The 18372-nt window shown below is 42.1% G+C and overlaps 1 protein-coding gene across 1 annotated transcript; it reads left to right on the forward strand.

Annotated features, from left to right (window-relative positions):
- The first annotated feature begins 4171 nt into the window (after nt 1-4171).
- On the forward strand, nt 4172-18015 carry LOC139543880 (TBC1 domain family member 10A-like). The gene is made up of 9 exons (XM_071350386.1): nt 4172-4975; nt 13536-13635; nt 13953-14060; nt 14159-14265; nt 14348-14462; nt 14584-14649; nt 15231-15420; nt 15766-15920; nt 16209-18015. The coding sequence occupies exons 1-9, from the start codon at nt 4773-4775 to the stop codon at nt 16602-16604; spliced, it is 1440 nt and encodes a 479-aa protein (XP_071206487.1). The 5' UTR covers nt 4172-4772; the 3' UTR covers nt 16605-18015.
- The last annotated feature ends 357 nt before the right edge of the window (nt 18016-18372 follow it).

Genomic DNA, 18372 nt, shown 5'->3' on the forward strand with positions numbered 1-18372 from the left:
TTCAGATATCGGTAAGTGGACTGGAGGCAAGGCATGAAAGGGATAACGAATCCAGTTGTTTGTGTCATCCGTTCCGGGAAAGTACCTGTGTAATTGCGCACCCAGCTCACTCAGGTGCTTCGCTGTATCATATTTGACATTGTCTGTAAGCTTGAGTTCATTTGCACACAAAAGATCATACAATGATGGAAAGACCTGTGTGTTGTCCTTGTTAATGCAGACAGAAAAGAGCTCCAACTTCTTAATCATAGCCTCAATTTTGTCCCACACATTGAATATAGTTGCGGAAAGTCCCTGTAATCCTAGATTCAGATGATTCAGGCGAGATAAAACATCACCCATATATAGGCCTTTCGTGTGAGAAACTCGTCATCATGCAAGCGGTCACACTTGGAAATTATGGTCAGTAAAGAAAACTTAGCTTGTCTCTCAATTGAAAAAAAACGTGTCAATACTTTGCCCCTTGATAACCAGCGCACTTCTGTATGTTGTAAAAGCATTACAAGGTTGCTGCCCATATCATTGCATAATGCAGAAAATACACAAGAGTTCAAGGGCCTTGTTTTAACAAAGTTAACCATTTTCACTGTAGTGTCCAAAACGTCTTTCAAGCTGTCAGGCATGCCCTTGGCAGCAAGAGCCTCTAGATGGATGCTGCAGTGTACCCAAGTGGCGTTGGGAGCAACTGCTTGCATACTGCATTACCACTCCACTATGTCTCCCTGTCATGGCTTTTGCGCCATCAGTACAGATGCCAACACATCTTGATCAACAAAGTCCATTTGATGTCACAAAGCTGTCCAATACTTTAAAAATATCCTTTCATGTCCTGATTTCCAGTGGTTTGCAGAAGAGGATGTCTTCCTTAATTGACCCCCCATAAACGTAACGGACACATACCAGGAGCTGTGCCAGTCCCGCCACGCCTGTTGACTCATCCAGCTGTAACGCATATAATTCACTGGCTTGTATGCGAAGCAGTAATTGTTTCAAAACATCTCCTGCCATGTCACTGATGCGTCGTGAAACAGTGTTGTTTGATGAAGATATTGTCTGTATAGTTTTTTGGGCCTTTTCCCCCAACATTGTCGTCTTTATTCTCACTCAAAAACTCATGTGGCATATCTTTCAAATTGTCATGTTTCGTTTCTAAATGTCTGCGCAAGAGTGAAGGTTTTCACCCAAATGTATAGCCCCGTTGGAAAATATAAATGTACTGTTTGAAAATGTGAAGTAAAAAAAAGAAGTTCATCACATTTTTATTTGGCGTTCCCCCGACGGCATTGCGCGTACCCCAGTTTGGGAATATCTGCCCTAGAGTCCTCTCTTTCTGTCTACCCCTCTCTCAATCATTGTCTTGCACATCCCTTTTTATAATCCTATTTCCACCTTGTCATTGTATTTCATTCAGTCTTTAATATCTTTCTCAGTTCATCGCTCTATCTTCTCTCTTTTCCCACACGTTTCAGACAATATGGCATATGAGCCTTTGAACAAACTCACATGCCACTGTGTCATCACCCAAACAGCCCCCTATCTGCAGGCTATGTATTGAATACAGATGCCAAACCAATTTCCATATCCACCCACATGATGAACAATGCTAAATGTGATGTGTGTTGTGATCTGAGCTCTTCACAGACCCGTGTGAAAGGACTGCCTGGAAACCACGAGACAGACATGTGCTAGCTGACCTATTGTATTTGTGCCAGTGCCAGGGTGCCACACACTGGGGTCAACTCAGGGGTTTTCTGTCCTCCACACATAGGCCAACTTATACTACCAAATATAGACTGACATCTCAAATTATCATAAATGAGTTGTGTGTAATCATAACTGGGACAGTGTCCAGGATGATTAGTGGTGTTTCCAGCCAAACAGCCCCGAGCACTATAAGTGATTTATTATTAGCTATTATTATTTGGCTATTTATAAGTAGTTTTATTTATGAATAAAATGCATTTTCATTCTATTCTTCTATTCCTATCAGGCATTATCCAAGACAATTGTTCAAACATTAACCTTAAAGGTGTCTCCCATATTTGCGCCAAAGGGCCTTGATATGAATAAGGTCAGCTATTTGCACTTGCACAGAAGAGGTTTAATATGATCCTCCCCAAACCCACAGTACTCTGAGCCACTTGTGGCCCTCATGGTAGGACAACATCAAGAGGGTTAACAGCAAACAAAGTCTGTTGACAGTTTGACAGTATCCCCTACCACCTGCACCAGTCACTTTGGAAGGTTTGAGGCCAGACCCCCATTTTGAGAATCATCCATTGCGTTAAGGTGTTATCATTCCATTTCTGTGGAATCAATACCTCGTTGCACTCAAAATTCATTATACCCACTGAAAAAGAGACATTCACTTTCATCTCATGGAGCAGTAATTTAGGACATGTTAGCTAAATGCATCGATAGGTGGCGACAAATATCAACTAACACTATTTGCTGACAACAGCCAGAGACATTTAAACCAAACACCCGAGATATATGGGCACGTTCCAGGTCATCTTTGTTGTAGTTGCGCTGGGCAGATGATCTCACTAGCCCTGGACAAGTGTTTGGCTTGTCTGGAACCACATTCATATGATATGGCTGTCATTGTAAATAAGAATTTGTTCTTAACTGACTTGCCTAGTTAAATAAAGATTAAATAAAATAAAATAAAAATATGAACACATGCAAAATATGTCTATACCATATTGATGAGGTTTCCGAGGACTTAAACTTATCCAATCTTTGTCATATACATATATATGTATATATTGAAAACAAATATAAACGCAACATGCAACAATTTGAGTTACAGTTACAATCAGTAAATTGAAATAATTCCTCTTGTCCTAATCTATGGATTTCACATGACTGGGAATACGGATATGCATCTGTTTGTCACAGTTACCTTAAAAAAAAAAGTTAGGGGTGTGGATGAGAAAACCAGTCAGTATCTGGTGTGATCACCATTTTCCTCATGCAGCGCAACACTCATTTGCATAGAGTTGATCAGGCTGTTGATTGTGGCCTGTGGAATGTTGTCTCACTCCTCTTCAATGGCTGTGTGAAGTTGCTGGATATTGGCAGCAACTGGAACATGCTGTCGTACACATCAATTTAGAGCATTCCAAACATGCTCAATGTGTGACATGTCTGGTGAGTATGCAGGCCATGGAAGAACTGGGACATTTTCAGATTCCACTAGTTGTGTACAGATCCTTGCTATATGGGGTCATGCATTATCATGCTGAAACATGAGGTGATGGTGGCGGATGAATGGCACAACAATTCACCTCAGGATCTCGTCACGGTATCTTTGTGCATTCAAATTGCCATCAATAAAATGCAGTTGTGTTCGTTGTCCGTAACTTATGCCTGCCCATACCATAACCTCACCTCCACCATGGGGGCACTCTGTTCACAACGTTGACATCAGCAAACTGCTCGCCCACACGACGCCATACACGTGGTCTGTGGTTGAGGCCAGTTGGACATACTGCCAAATACTCTAAAACGACATTGGTTGGTGGCTTTTGGTAGAGAAATTAACATTAAATTCTCTGACAACAGCTCTGGTGGACAGTCCTGCAGTCAGCATTCCAATTGCACGCTCCTTCAAAACTTGAGACATCTATGGCATTGTGTTGTGTGACAAAACTGCACATTTTAGAGTGGCCTTCTATTGTCCTCAGCACAAGGTGCACCTGTGTAATGATCATGCTGTTTAATCAGCTTCTTGATATGCCACACCTGTCAGGTGGATGAATTATCTTTTAACGGGAGAAATGCTCACTATAAGGGATGTAAACACATTTGTGCACAACATTTTGAGAGAATAAGCTTTTTGTGCATATGGAACATTTCTGGGATCTTTTATTTCATATCATGAAACATGGGACCAACACTATACATGTTGCGTTTATATTTTTGTTCAGTATATAAGCAGTACCGCCTGGGTGTGGTATGTGGCCAATATACCAAGGCTAAGGGCTCTTCTTATCGCAAAACCCCAAGGTGCATTATTGCTACTATAAACTGGTTACCAACGTAATTAGAGCAGTAAAAAAAAAAAATTGTCATAGTACACGGTCTGATATACCACGGCTGTAAGCCAATCACCATTCAGGGCTCGAACAACCCAGTTTATAAATAAACGACCTCGAACATGGTCTTTACTGAACTGACTGTCAGCTGACGCTAGCAAGCAGTGTATCGGTCTAATTAATCCGCTCTAGGCCTGTCAGAGTGAGTTATTGATGAGAGGTTGATTCATATTGGATTTCAATGGTTTTATCTGTCTGACCAGTCGTTCAACAACACCATCTTGCTTGCTAGTAACGGTAGAATTAGACTGCTTTTTGTGTTGCTCTGATTTGTGGTGGTGTTGTTGACTAATAGTGGCATGTTTCTCACTGCTAGCGGTTAGCTAACGTTAATGCTAACCTAGCCAGCTAGCTTCTTTAACTGTCTATCCAGTTCATTGATTCTAAATTTCCATTTTATATTTCGTTAACGTTAATTGGTTGGTTAGCTAACGGTAGCTAGTCAAGATAGTGGTTTTTGATTTAGACTAGTTAGGTAGCTATGTCGCTCTAATTTACCTCGACGATGCTATGCGGGTTGCGATAGCTAATGACATGTTGACGACCATAAAAAACTTCACTTCAGACAGTAGCTAAGGTTTTCACTGAAATGTTGGACTTAGAATTAAATAACTGGAGGTTTACTTGACTAATGATATTAGAAGAAGCTAAGCTAGAGAGAGGGTGGTTTAAATGGCAAGAATTAGAATTGAACCAGGTAATGGACTTAAGTCAGCAGAGTCCATCAAAAGTTTGCGGGGCACCAGAGAAAGCCTGGCACTGACAGATGAAGGCAACTCTTTCGGCTCGGACTCAGAACTAAATGGCTATACCAGCGAGAGACAGACGGATAAATATGGATTTATTGGCGGTGCACAACAATATTCAGAACAATCGTAAGTATGACCCGTCTTTTTATAATTTTCCACCAGCAATGTAGCCAAACTCTGTGGCTGACAAAATTGTCTAAGTGCATATTCCTTCCAGATTAGGCACCTCATTGACCCCCTTTTCATTTGACTAAACACACCACTTTATTGTTCGTAATTTTCTAATATTCACTTCACATTTGAATCAGTAGCCTGTTATTTGCGGTATAACTCCAGTGGATGCTCTCCACCAAAGACAGAAAATGACAGACGCACTTATCCAGAGCGATGTACAGTAGTGAGTACATATATTTGGTACTTTTTCATACTCTCGAACCCACAACCCTGGCGTTGCAAGCGCCATCCTCTACCAACTAAGCCCCATAGGAGGACTTGGAGGTCAACAGAAACAGTTATTCCTCTCTTGCTCTGTGTTACTCAGAAGATGTAATTTAGACAAAATGACCTGCCATATTGTTTGACAGAGTCCCTTACTAGCCTTTAGTAACACCTGCCTTGTCCAGAATGACCCCCTACCCCACCCTTAGCAGGTTTAGTTTGCTGCTCTGTTAACCTCCTTGAGGAAGCTGTGTACAGAGTGTCTGGTCTGGTCAGACAAGATGGATGTGAAAGCCTCTGTCATGTAAGCCTCTGCATCACTTAGAGTAACTGATAGAAAAATGACCTGCAGTTCTTCCAAGGTCCACGGTTGTATCAACCCTCATTCTATCTTTCCACCCTCTCAGCAGCTACTCTTCCTGGGGTCCAAACAGGGTTAAAACAGTTACATCACCACAAAACACAACCACTTAGATCATAAATAAAACAATGCATCATACAATAGAATATTACTCTAATATTAAACTTTTACAATATAAAATCCAGAATACCAATACATCAGGGTTTGTGTGTGTGTCTCCTCAGTCTGCGTTGTGCCATGAGGTGATGTTTTATCAGATTCTTAAATGTGATTTTACTGCTTGCTTGAATTACTTGACATGGGAGAGTTCCATGTAGTCATGGCTGTATGTAGTACTGTGCGTTTACCAGAGTATGTTCTGGATTTGGTGACTGTGAAGAGACCCCTGGTGGCATGTCTTGTCGGGTATGTATGCGTGTTTTGATCTGTGTTAGCTGTTTGAAAAGAGTGTTTGGAGCTTTCAACACCAATACCCCTCTCAAAGACATAGTGATGTGGTCAATCTCTCCTGGCTCAACGTAGAGGAGAGATTGACCGCATTTACATGCGCACAGTATTCTGGATAGTAGCTCAAATCCTGCCTAAGGTCTTATTCGGGATATGCTGTTTACATGGACCTTTTGATATCCCACTCACAGTATCCCTGTAACCATGAATAAACAGCATACCCGACCTCACTAATGCTTTTGTGGCTGAATGGAAGCAAGTCCCTGCGGCAATATTCCAACATCTAGTGGAAAACCTTCCCAGAAGAGTGGAGGCTGTTATAGCAGCAAAGGGGGGACCAATTCCATATTAATGCCCATGATTTTGGAATGAGATTTTCGACAAGCAAGTGTCCACCTACTTTTGTTCATGTAGTGTATCTTAAATATATGTGGGGTTTTGGCAATGTTTCTTAAACTTAGATCAGACAGAACATTTTCTCCAAAACTAAATATGTGTTGATGTTAGTTGGCGAGGATCTTTACTTTAGCATTATTGTGTTGATGCATTTCTAATACCTTAAGACTTTTTCTCGTAGATGTTTTCCAATAGCCCTTTTCCATCTGTTGCTTATTCAACATCTTTGGGATGGAAAGGGGTAGGAAATGTATGCCTTCATTTCTCAAATATAGACTTTTAGCTTTCATTTGACACCCAATTTGACATGCTCCTATGAACTTTACATGTTGGTGCTCATGGGTCCTTTTACATAGAAATGCCCATACATAAACACACAGGCTTTACTCAATGCTAGTGGTAGATCATTAGTAAAAATATACAAACGTAAGGGGCCAAGACAGCTACCATGAGGTATGCAAAACTCTTCCAGGTTTACGTTAGAGGCTTTAATTAAAGAACACCCTCTGTGTTCTGTTAGCTAGGTAATGCTCGATCCACGGTGTGGTAGATGATGTAAAGTCATACATTTTTTTAGCAGCAGCCTATGATCCATAATGTCAATAGCTGTACTAAAGTCTAACAAAACAGCTCCCACAGTCTTATCAATTTCTTTCCGCCAATCATTAGTCATTTGTGTTTGTGCCGTACATGTTGATTGACCTTCCCTATAAGCGTGCTGAAAGACAGTTGTTAATTTGTTTACTGTGAAAAAGCATTACTTCTGGTCAAACACATTTTTTCCCAAAAAAAGTTTACTAAGTTTACTGATTTGGTCAGCCTTTTGAACCAGTGTAGGGTGCTGCTTTACTATTTTTGGTTAACGGTATGACTTTTGCCTCCCTCCAGGCCAGAGTGCACATACTTTCCTGTAGGCTTAGATTGAAAAGATGGCAAGTAGGAGTAGCAATATAGTTCACTACCGTCCTCAATCATTTTCCATCCAAGTTGTCATTACCAGGTGGTTTGTCATTATTGATGGACAATTTTTTCACCTCTTCCACATTCACGTTAGTTAAAAACGACAATGCTTGTCTTTCATAATCTGATCAGTAATGCATGGATTTGAAGGTTCAGAGTTTGTTGGCACGTCATGCATAACTTTGCTAATCTTGCCAATGAAAGTCATTAAAGTATTTTGCAATATCAGAGGGTTTTGTGATGAATGAGTCATCTGATTCAATGAAGGATCGAGTGGACTTTGCCTTTTTGGCCAAAATGTCATTTTGACTGTCATCCATTATATAATTTCTCTTTAGAAGAAGCAATTTCATAAATGCATCTAGTTTACAAAACACAATGCAGTTGAGGTGACCAAGGGCATGTGTTTGCTTAAATGTTGTCGCAGGAAGAGGAAACCTCCTAGCCTAACATAAATTCAGGGTTCTATGATGACATGTTCTCCTATGTTGAAAAATGTAGAAGCACACAAATACATTTAGGAGCACAATGAAAGATGTGAATTGCCAGCAATTACAAATACAGGGTTTCGGAGCACCAGAAAATCATTTTTTAAGATTGAGATATAAGCCTACATTGGGTGTATATTTATCCTAGCTACTTTTGAAGCTCAGCTCTTGAAGAAGCTCTCCTTTTTTCTTTCTGTGCCACCACGTTTGCTTGTTTTGTTCTAATGGGCACTGGTGCTCCCAAATAAAAATTCCAGGTAGCACAGCAAAATATTTATGAAATATTCTTTCTGTGCTTACAAAATGGTAGCACTGTAGAGCCCTGAAATGGGAAAAGGGACATTATAATCCAGGCAAACTCCTAGTAAGGAGTTATATTTTGTTAGGCTACTACCAAACTTCCTTCTAATTGCTAATCGAGAGATTGGAATGAATCATTTCCATTTAAAAGGACCCATGAGCACCAACGTGAAGTTCATAGGAGCGTGTAAAATGAAAGCGAAGAGTCTCTATATTTTCGGGAAATAAAGGTATAGATGTTTTTCAGCCATTTTCCATCTGAAAAATTAGGCATAAGTAATGGCTTTGATTTCTGGTCAAACACATTGTAAAGGAGTCTTAGACAACATCTTGCAGAAAAAGTCTTATGGTATTAGAAATGCATCAAAACACAATGTTGAAGTTTAAACCCCTGCCAACTAATATCAACACCTCTATTTTATTTTGGGAAAATTATTTGCCTTCTGTTTAGTTTAAGAAGATTGCTTTGGGCCTTGTAATTCTGTTACCAAAACTCCATCTTTAAGTTATTTTCTAATGTCTCTCCCTCATGAGGGAGGATAATGAAAGTTCACAGAACTAACAAGTAAAGATATGGCCTAAAAATCATATCTTGATTCTTTCCAACTTATGGGCGATTCACTATCTCTCTCTATATCTATATATATATATATATATATTGACTGGTTGGATGGTTGGATGTAGACTAATGACTGCAAGGCAGTCCCTAAAAGGAAATACAACCAAGGCTCTGTCTGTGGTGTCTGCTCTGCTCGCAACTTGAGTAGTTGAGACATAAGGGTATCGTTAGAAAACTTAATTTCTCTATTACAGTCAATATGTTTGTGTCCATATGACCGATTCTGTTGGACCAAACCTCGAATGCAAAAACTGAGTTGAAACCTCTTGTCAGAGGAAGATGTGAGCTCTCAACTTTGTTGGCGTGAGGGTGTGTGTAAACCATAGAGGAAGAGGCGAAGCGAGAGGTTTCACGCTCGCAAATTTGTTTTCTCCAAAATGAGGCGTGTGTTTCTATGGGCTTATTTTGCACCTAAGCTTGTCGCCTGCCTTCCCACCTTTGGGACAACGACTCTCATTGTTAGGGCGGAGACATGAGCATCTCGTCATTATATACAGATCTCTGGTATAAATCGGAAGGAGCAGACAGGAGCGAAGGAGACGAGACCAAAAACACAGCATGAGAACAAGCGGACATAAGAGCTCATAAAAACGGAAAATAACAAAACCTTGATTCTTGCTATACAGGCATTTGGAATATCGCGCAAAAACATTTGGAATTAATCAAATGACTTTATCGCCAAGCCCTAACCTATTGATTTAAAACTCATAATTCTGTTAACAAATCAGTAACCGAATTACAAAAAAAATCAAAGGAATTACTGCAATTGAATTGTCTACAATGGCATATCATAGTAGTCACAAACCACAGTTTAGTCACCTGCTATTGTCCTCCCTTCCACTGGCATTCTGTTGTGTTCAGCTCATAACTGTTTTATTTCTGTCAGTCTAAGCGAGAGTGTTAAAACAGTCTGGACAACCCCTCCCTCGCTCTCTCTCTGCGTCGCCGCTTAATGTTACCTCTCCCGGCTCTTACTGACACCTACCCATGAGCCCCCTCTTACATTAACTGTATCAGCATCCGCACCGAACCGACACTGGTGTCCATTGACGTTGAAAAGTAGTTGAAATTTGATCAGTCCGCCCTAGCCTTGATTTCGACATCCACAGACCAGAACATTTTGGGCCGGTCCAGGCCAGCCTTGATTTGAACGTCTATAGACATAGAGTTTTGATCTGGAACAAATCTGAACCAATCAGATGTCTTTTTCACAAGTTTGGACAGTACAGTGTGTAGAATAATACCCATATTTGCAAAGCAGGATATTGCATATTTCTACATTTTTGTAGCTATTTAGGTTATATCGCCATGAATAGAATGACATTCAAATTCATAATTATGCATTTCTTTGTAGTACAGATCAGGGACCATGATGTAATTCCGTTACCGTAATTCTGTTACTGGGTGTGACTTTTTTTCAAACTCAAGGTGTCATGTCATAGCAGACACCCCATTCTTTCTGCGGACCTCGTTGAATCTTAATTTGGAGCAGATATTTAGCGTTGAAGGTGAGATTATACTGAAATTTCGTTACCAAACTTTGTATCTGCACAGTTCTTCCAGTAAATGTGTTTTTGTACAATGTTCAGTGTAAGTTGTTCAAATTTGTCCTTTTGCGTACAGTTGTATGGTTTTGTTAAACTTTGAAATCAATGGTTTTGTTTGGCATACATTAACATTTTAAGTGATTCTGTTACCTTGAAATTGCCCATCAACACTTAGGATAGGGTAGTTTATAGACTATAGTAGACCTGGGTGCTTTGTTTTAATTCATTGGCCTCTTCTGGTGACTGTCAGCCATTTAAAAATTGTGAGACTGTCTCAGCCAAGTTATTGTTGGCTGTACTGTTACAAATGGAGGCGTTTAGGGCAGTCCAACAGATTATTCTCAGTGGGCCCTTTCGCTGCATAAGTGGAGTCCATGAAGATTCTGGAAGTCCTGCAGTACCTTGAATAATCAGTTCCAGACATGACATCTTTTGTAGATTAGCCTACATGGTATGACAAGGTTTTCTCCATTGTAAAAAGCAAGATCACCATACAGACTCTTAGTTTGTTGTTTACTGCTGCCATGGTGACTTGACAACCTTTTGTGTCACCTCTTGTTCTGAACAAACGCCTTCTAACTCGTCTGCTTACAGCCTATTGTGATGTGCATTTCTCTCCAGTGTTTAGGCTCCCAGTGAGTGGTTGCTGAGCAAGAGTAGGAATGGCGAGGGAACAGAACTTCCCCTTATTTCTGTCAGAATTTCCTGGTTTTTGTGTGCTTTGCGGGTCGTGGCAAGTGTCCCACTGTTTTGTCTGAGGATGGATTTCCTGTGAGGAGTAGGAAGGGATCAGCCGCTGCCCCGCCCCTTCCCCCAAGAGTGCCAGGATGTGATGAAGTATACCACATCCCAGCACAGTGCTGTTTGTATGGTGTTTTGTATTTGAGAGTGAGTGCTCAGAATAGGGTTGGGCTGATTATATGATTTTATTGTGATGTTGACATATCTATCGTGATGTGCAAGACTATACTCTATTTGACCTTTACACATCAAAACTATGCAGTTTAATCAGTTAGGCTGTATCAAGATGTTGAAAATGAAGTCTAAATTAATTAACTAAGCCTTGTTTGTTTTTTTGCCACACAGAATATTTCATGAGAATCTGACTAATATTGTAAATGAGCACAAAATGCACAGTCTGGAATGATTTAGTCGTTAACAGCGCAAAATATTTTATATCGGATATCGTAACATTTGGAGAAACATCGCACAACCCTAGCTCAGAATGATCATCTTTGGACTACACCTTTACTTAGTCTCAATTTCTGAGATCAACCTCGACCCGGGATACCTGTAATATGATAGTCTTCACTAATCCAGCAAGGTTAATGCTAATCACTGTGCTTAGCCCTGTGCTAGCTGCTATTTCTCCACCTTGTAAAGCAATTGCTTGTGAGGCACTGCTGTGTACACAGCATGAGTGACCACTCTTCCGCTCTGTGGTTTTAGGTCTAGTATCTATGTCATGTGATCTGATCTGGCCTGCTGGATGGAAAGAGAATTTAGGCCTAAGTGTTCAGCCCATTTGGTTGGATGTAGACTAATGACTGCAAGGCAGTCCCTAAAAGGAAATACAACCAATGTAAACATAAAGCAGACTTGTCAGACAGAGCCTTTTAGGCTAAGAGCTTGTTAGTTTTAGCCTGTCCAATCTGCCATGTGTTATTGTTAAGCCTCTTTGTTGTGGGTTCTGTAGCAGGCTTATCTGGTTGTTCGGTCCTGCTCCATTGGAAGGGAAGGACATGTTGTCCTTTGCCTAATGCTGCTACGGTTACCACAGTTGCCACCACACACACGTTCTGTCACAGTGTCTCAAATCAATTCCATTTAATGGGCTTTAATGGGCTTTATTGGCATGGAAACATATGTTTACATTGCCAAAGCAAGTGAAATAGATAAACAATAAATGAACAGTAAACATTACACACACACACAAAAGGTCCAAAAGAATAAAGACATTTCTAATGTCATTATGTCTATATGTACGATGTAATGATGTGCAAATAGTTGAAGTACAAAAGGGAAAATAAATAAACATAAATATAGGTTGTATTTAAAATGGTGTTTGTTCTTCACTGTTTGCCCTTTTCTTGTGGCAACAGGTCATACATCTTGCTGCTGAGATTGCACACTGGTATTTCAACCAATAGGTATGGGAGTTTATCAAAATGTGACTTTTGCAGCTCAGTCTCCACCTCATGTTGTGTGCACATAGCCTGTCTTCTCTTGAGCGCCAGGTCTGTTTTCGGCGGCCTTTCTCAAGAGCAAGGCTATGCTCACTGAGTCTGTACATGGTCAAAGATTTCCTTAATTTTAGGTCAGTCACAGTGGTCAGGTATTCTGCCACTATGTACTCTCTGTTTAGGGCCAAATAGCATTCTAGTTTGCTCAGTTTTTTTGTAAATGATTTCCAATGTGTCAAGAAATGATCGTTTTGTCATGATTTGGTTGGGTCTAATTGTGTTGCTGTCCTGGTGTTCTCTCGGTCTCTCATATTCATGTAGCCCTACAACAGACAACCTAGTTTCATTCATTCCAGAGAAAACGGATAGGCTATGCTTAATGAATGCAAAAAATACTGTCATGGTGTTGTGTTCACCCCTCTGCATACCCGTTGGTAATTTGACCACAGTCGGTCCAGTGTACTGGGTGTGTTCGTCAGCTGGTTACAATAAAGATGCTTTTTCTCTGAGCGACACTGAAACACACGCAGCCTCTTTAGGGCCCCTTTGAACCGCCCTCTCCTCCTACCAAGGGAAGAAGCCCAAGCCCAGCAGTCCTCCAGAACTATGTTGTCAGCTTTCTCTCGTTTTCATCTGGAGAGACGCAACAATGGCAGTTATTGTCCATGTCTCTTATCTTTTTCCATTCTGGTTTCAATGGACACTACGATCATATGGCTCCAGTTTTCTAGTCGAAAGTTATTTCTGTAAGAAAAAGAAAGCACGCTCCGCTGGGGAATGATTTTCAGAAGCTACAGGAAGCAGCTTCCTGTGTGAGGGATGGCTCTTCCTTTTTGGCCCTCCCTCCTTCCCTCACTCACCTCTGGTTTCGCTGGTGTCTGCATTGTGTTTTAGAGACTGGTGTGTAGCTGTAGACTAACCCTCTGTCTGTCCCCTGACTCCCACAGAGCTGAAGACATCCCTCCTGAAGTGCTGAGACAGAGAGAGGCCAAATGGCTGGAAATGCTCAACAACTGGGACAAATGGATGGCCAAGAGACACAAGAAGGTCAGCAAGTCCAACATCTGCTGCTCAACACCGGCTGATAGGTTTCCGAAATCCCAATGCTGACCATAACCGCTTTCTTTATCGATAGCATGTTAACCTTGCAAGCTGTCATGTGTCACCCCTTCTCCTCTTATTGAGTGACTGTTAGGCAGTAAGCACCAGAAAATATGTAAGGAAAGTAATTGAACACATACTTGAACAATCTACCCCCCTTGCCTGGTATTGAATCTATTCCACTGAATGAATTCCCATGATTTTTAATCTCACTGTGCGTGTTTGAGTGGCTGTGACAGTAGCACTAACTCCCTGCCCCCCAGATGAAGCTGCGCTGTCAGAAGGGCATCCCACCCTCTCTGCGAGGCCGGGCGTGGCTCTACCTGTCAGGAGGAAAGGTGAAGAGAGAGCAACACAAGGGCAAGTTTGAGGTCGGTCACTAACCACCATCGCTACACACAAATTCATACACACAGTCTTGTCCTTTTCACATGAAGCATGTGAATTCAGCTAACTGTGGTTTTTAAAGGAGCTGGACAGGCAGGCAGGAGACCCTAAGTGGGTGGATGTGATCGAGAAGGACCTCCACAGACAGTTCCCCTTCCATGAGATGTTTGTGGCGAGAGGAGGCCATGGGTGAGTAGCTCATTTGACGTGGACCGATGGCCATTTCTCAGTACATGTTTTTTTTGTAACCCAAAATCGTATGCGCGTGTAGGCAGCAGGACCTTTACCGTGTCCTCAAAGCCTACACACTGCACCGGCCTGAAGAGGGTTACTGCCAAGCTCAAGCTCCCATTGCTGCTGTGCTGCTAATGCACATGCCTGCTGAGGTCAGTCCACGTATACCATCCCTGTATATGTGAAGAATGTTGAATACTCTGTTACTCACACTACAGGAATGTGGCATACACCACAGCCGTGCTGAATTCATGTTTGCGCTTTATTTAACAGGATGCATTCTGGGGTCTGGTGCAGATTTGTGAGAAGTACCTTCCTGGATACTACAGTGTAGGGCTGGTAAGACTGACCACAGGCGTACCACACTGATACTCTAACACAAAGAATACAAGGAACCAAGGTCACATGTTGATGAGAATCCGCTGTTTATTGGTTGTGACAGGGAGAGGTTTTATATTGGGGTTTAAAGATCAGGCTTACCACGTGCAGTTCGTTGTGTTTTCCCAAGGGCAGAGCTAGAGAGTAACTCGGAAGAGCTTACCTGTCACTAAAATACAGTTAAACATTAATTCAGCATGTTTATCATTGTCTGGAACCGCAGTGTCTTGGAAAAGAAAAGCTGTACAATGTTAGGTGACACTCATGTTGAATGCAGGTATCATATTACTGGGCAAGCTCTTTAGCTGACATGTGCTACTGTCATTATATGTCCTGTAGCCTGATGTCTGTGACCAGCTAATGACAAATGGCCCTGAGTGAGCGGGTGACCAGGCAATGTGGGCGGGTTAATGAAACTGTTACATCTAAAAAAAGAGTAAGGAGTCTGCGCTCTCTCTGCCTCTCAACCCCTCCATTTGTCTCCTCCCCCCCCCCCCCCCATATCTCTCCATTCTGATGGTGCTTCCTGTGTGCTCCTGAAGGAGGCGATCCAGCTGGATGGGGAGATCCTGTTTGCTCTGCTGAAGCGGGTGTCTCCTCTGGCCCACCGCCACCTGAAGAAGCACAAGCTGGATCCCATCCTGTACATGACAGAGTGGTTCATGTGTGCCTTCTCCAGAACCCTGCCCTGGGCCTCTGTGCTACGTGTCTGGGACATGTTCCTTTGTGAGGGTGAGACGCAGAATGTGATTTAACAGGATCTTTGTGGAGTGCAATATGTTTAATGTTTGTGGCTATATGAGACACGTACAATGTATGACATTGGTAATGTGCAATGCATGTAGTATGCCGATTCCACACAGTAAACACACATTTACATTTTGTCCACATGAGAGCATTCTCTGAGAGGCACGCTCTTTAGACAGACTGACATGGACACACACCCCAGCATACTCAATCACCTACATTATAGACACATTCAAACATACAAGAAAACACACAAACATGTCATACAAACAAGACTCTCAGGACACTGTGCGACTTCATCAGTTTGTCTGGTGTTGTCTGGTCGTCCAGGAGTGAAGATCATCTTCCGGGTGGGCCTGGTGCTGTTGAAGTGCATGCTGGGCTCTCAGGACAAGCTGAAGACGTGTCAGGGACAGTACGAGACCATGGAGCTGCTCAAGACCATAGACACACGCTACATGCTGGAAGGATTCCTAGTGCGGGAGGTAGTGATGCGCAACCACCATCCACAGCCAGACTTCTAGAAACATCCATACTGGAAAATGCTCAGTGTCATGGTTTTTAGCCACTTTGACAATTGCTTACATGAGTGTGATGACTCTCAGGGCTGTGTTAAATGCTAAGGGCTATGGTGTAAACTGAAAAGACCCTGCTGCCACCTAGTGGTACTTTAATCAAACTATGATATTACAGTCATGATTTCTGCTACCTTGTCAAGCTGACAAGAGTTTAAGACCGCAAGGTTAATCACTGCCTCTTATGCTCTGTCCCAGATTATAGAGCTGCCGTTGTCAGAGCGGGATGTTGAGAAGGAGCACCTGGCCCAGCTGCGGCGCTGGAAGGAGACCCGGGGTGAGTTGCACTGCAAGTCCCCTCCCAGAATGCACGGCGCCAAGGCTATCATGGCCGCCGAACCACCCAGTCGCCAAGACCTGCGACAGAACCCCACCATCATAGTTGAGTCGTCCCTGGCAACCAATAAGGATGTGGAGGGCCAGGAGGAGGACAAGGCGAGGATAAAGACCAAAGAGCAGAAGAACGGCACCCCAGTGGCATCCAACCCTGAACCCAGCGACACCTCTACCAAGCCCTCCCCACCCCTCAAAGACACACCCCTGCAGGGCTCCAATCAGAGCTTGATTAGCACAGAACATGACACCTACCTGTAGCAGATGGAAAGAGCTTGGACCAGCTGGGGATTACAAAACCTGTTTACTGACTCCAGATCCCCAGTATACCCTTAACCTCTGACCCCGCCCATTCCCACCCTCTTGACTGACTCTTTCCATTATAGCCAAATGCATCTATAGCAAAACACTCCATAAGAATGGAAGCCTCTGGCGTTAGTGTATCTTCCATATTGCCCTGGGTGCTACTACAAGTGTAGACTGTTGTTTTTCACACATGTATGGGGGATGACAATTTAATCATCAGTTGGTGGGTGCAGCACTTCCATCAGTGGACCATACGGATATACAGGCACTTTGGCTGAGGGTAGATTGTATAGCATGCCGCTGAAATCAATCACGTCAGTTTATCTCAATCTTTTCGTATTTAATGAAGTCTTTTAGGCTGATTCAAGATCAGGTGACATAACTATGAAGTATGTTTAGCCAGGAGTCCTGGCCCTGTCCCAGCTGATCCAGGGTCATTACTGGATGCTTGAGCACTATGCCTGTTTGTCTGTCACTTAATATGTACTGTAGTATGAGACACTACATTGCCAACACACACCAATCCTGCATTGTTAGATTAACAGGAAATGTCAATAGTTAAATTGTAAGCACAATAGAATATGGTTTGAATACCGTAGGTTGCCAACATTGTATAAAGATAAACGCTATTGTCATTCACTCATTGGTGCGTTTTTTCTCTCTGGTTGTAGTTGATGTTGATGAACACTAGAGGGCTCTGTGGGTCCATTGTTCAGCCCTGACCAATGAAGGACTTGAACGACAGGCTCAAGGGGAAACCAATCATCTGTATCATTTATAGTTTCTAATGAAGTAAATTAACAATTGCTGGACAATTCCTGTCACTAGACCAACGATTTGATGGTTTATGTGTTGTAAGAGCCATGCCGTCTAAAGCATTCCTTAGTGTGTATGATTCTGTGCAGAGCTCCAGGGAACAGAGACAGTGTGTCGTTATGTAGTGGGAGAATGCCAAACGATGGAACGCTCATGTCATACTCAGCCATGTTGATTCTGCTTTGTCTATATAATGTGCTTAAGTATACTCTATTTGTGTATACTCGTTTATTAGATCTGTGCATAATTGCTTTATATGTAATCGTCAATATTACACACGGGTGTGTTAGTCAAATATTTGCCTTTAGATTAGAACGGCAGAAGTTATTTTCTGAAGGGACCGTTTTATATGAAGTAACTAGATTTAAAGGAGAGAAAAAAAACAATTGTATGGTAAAAGGATGATTTCTGTCAATTGCTATGGATTTTCACACTTGCACATAGTTTAGAACTTCACATACTATAGATTTATATTTGTCTAAGATGAAGCACTTTGTCCCTGGTCAAGTCCTTTAAGAATAAAATGTACATTTTGTTTGTCTTCTGTAAAGTTGCCCGTGTTTATATATTGTGTGACGTCTATATCCACGTCACCTCTGCCACACATTTAACCAACACTCTGACACACCACAATAATGTATTAGACGTCTATTGCACTTTTCATAATAGAAATCTCAAAGCTCTTCATAAGCAAAAGACTAACAAACAAGCTATATCATGACAGGTCAACCAATAGAGGCCAAGTCTTTGAAAGCTGCATCCTCTGCAGATAGAGGGTCAGTTCATGGCTTGAGTGGAGGAAACTGGTCAGAGGATGGTGATGGCGTCTGCTAATGATCTTGTAGAGGGCAAGTCTGGGAACCAGCCTGAGTCATATAGCCACTGGGCTTCTCTTCCACTCTGTGAA

The sequence above is a fragment of the Salvelinus alpinus genome, chromosome 18, assembly GCF_045679555.1.
Source record: "Salvelinus alpinus chromosome 18, SLU_Salpinus.1, whole genome shotgun sequence".
Lineage (NCBI taxonomy): Eukaryota > Metazoa > Chordata > Actinopteri > Salmoniformes > Salmonidae > Salvelinus > Salvelinus alpinus.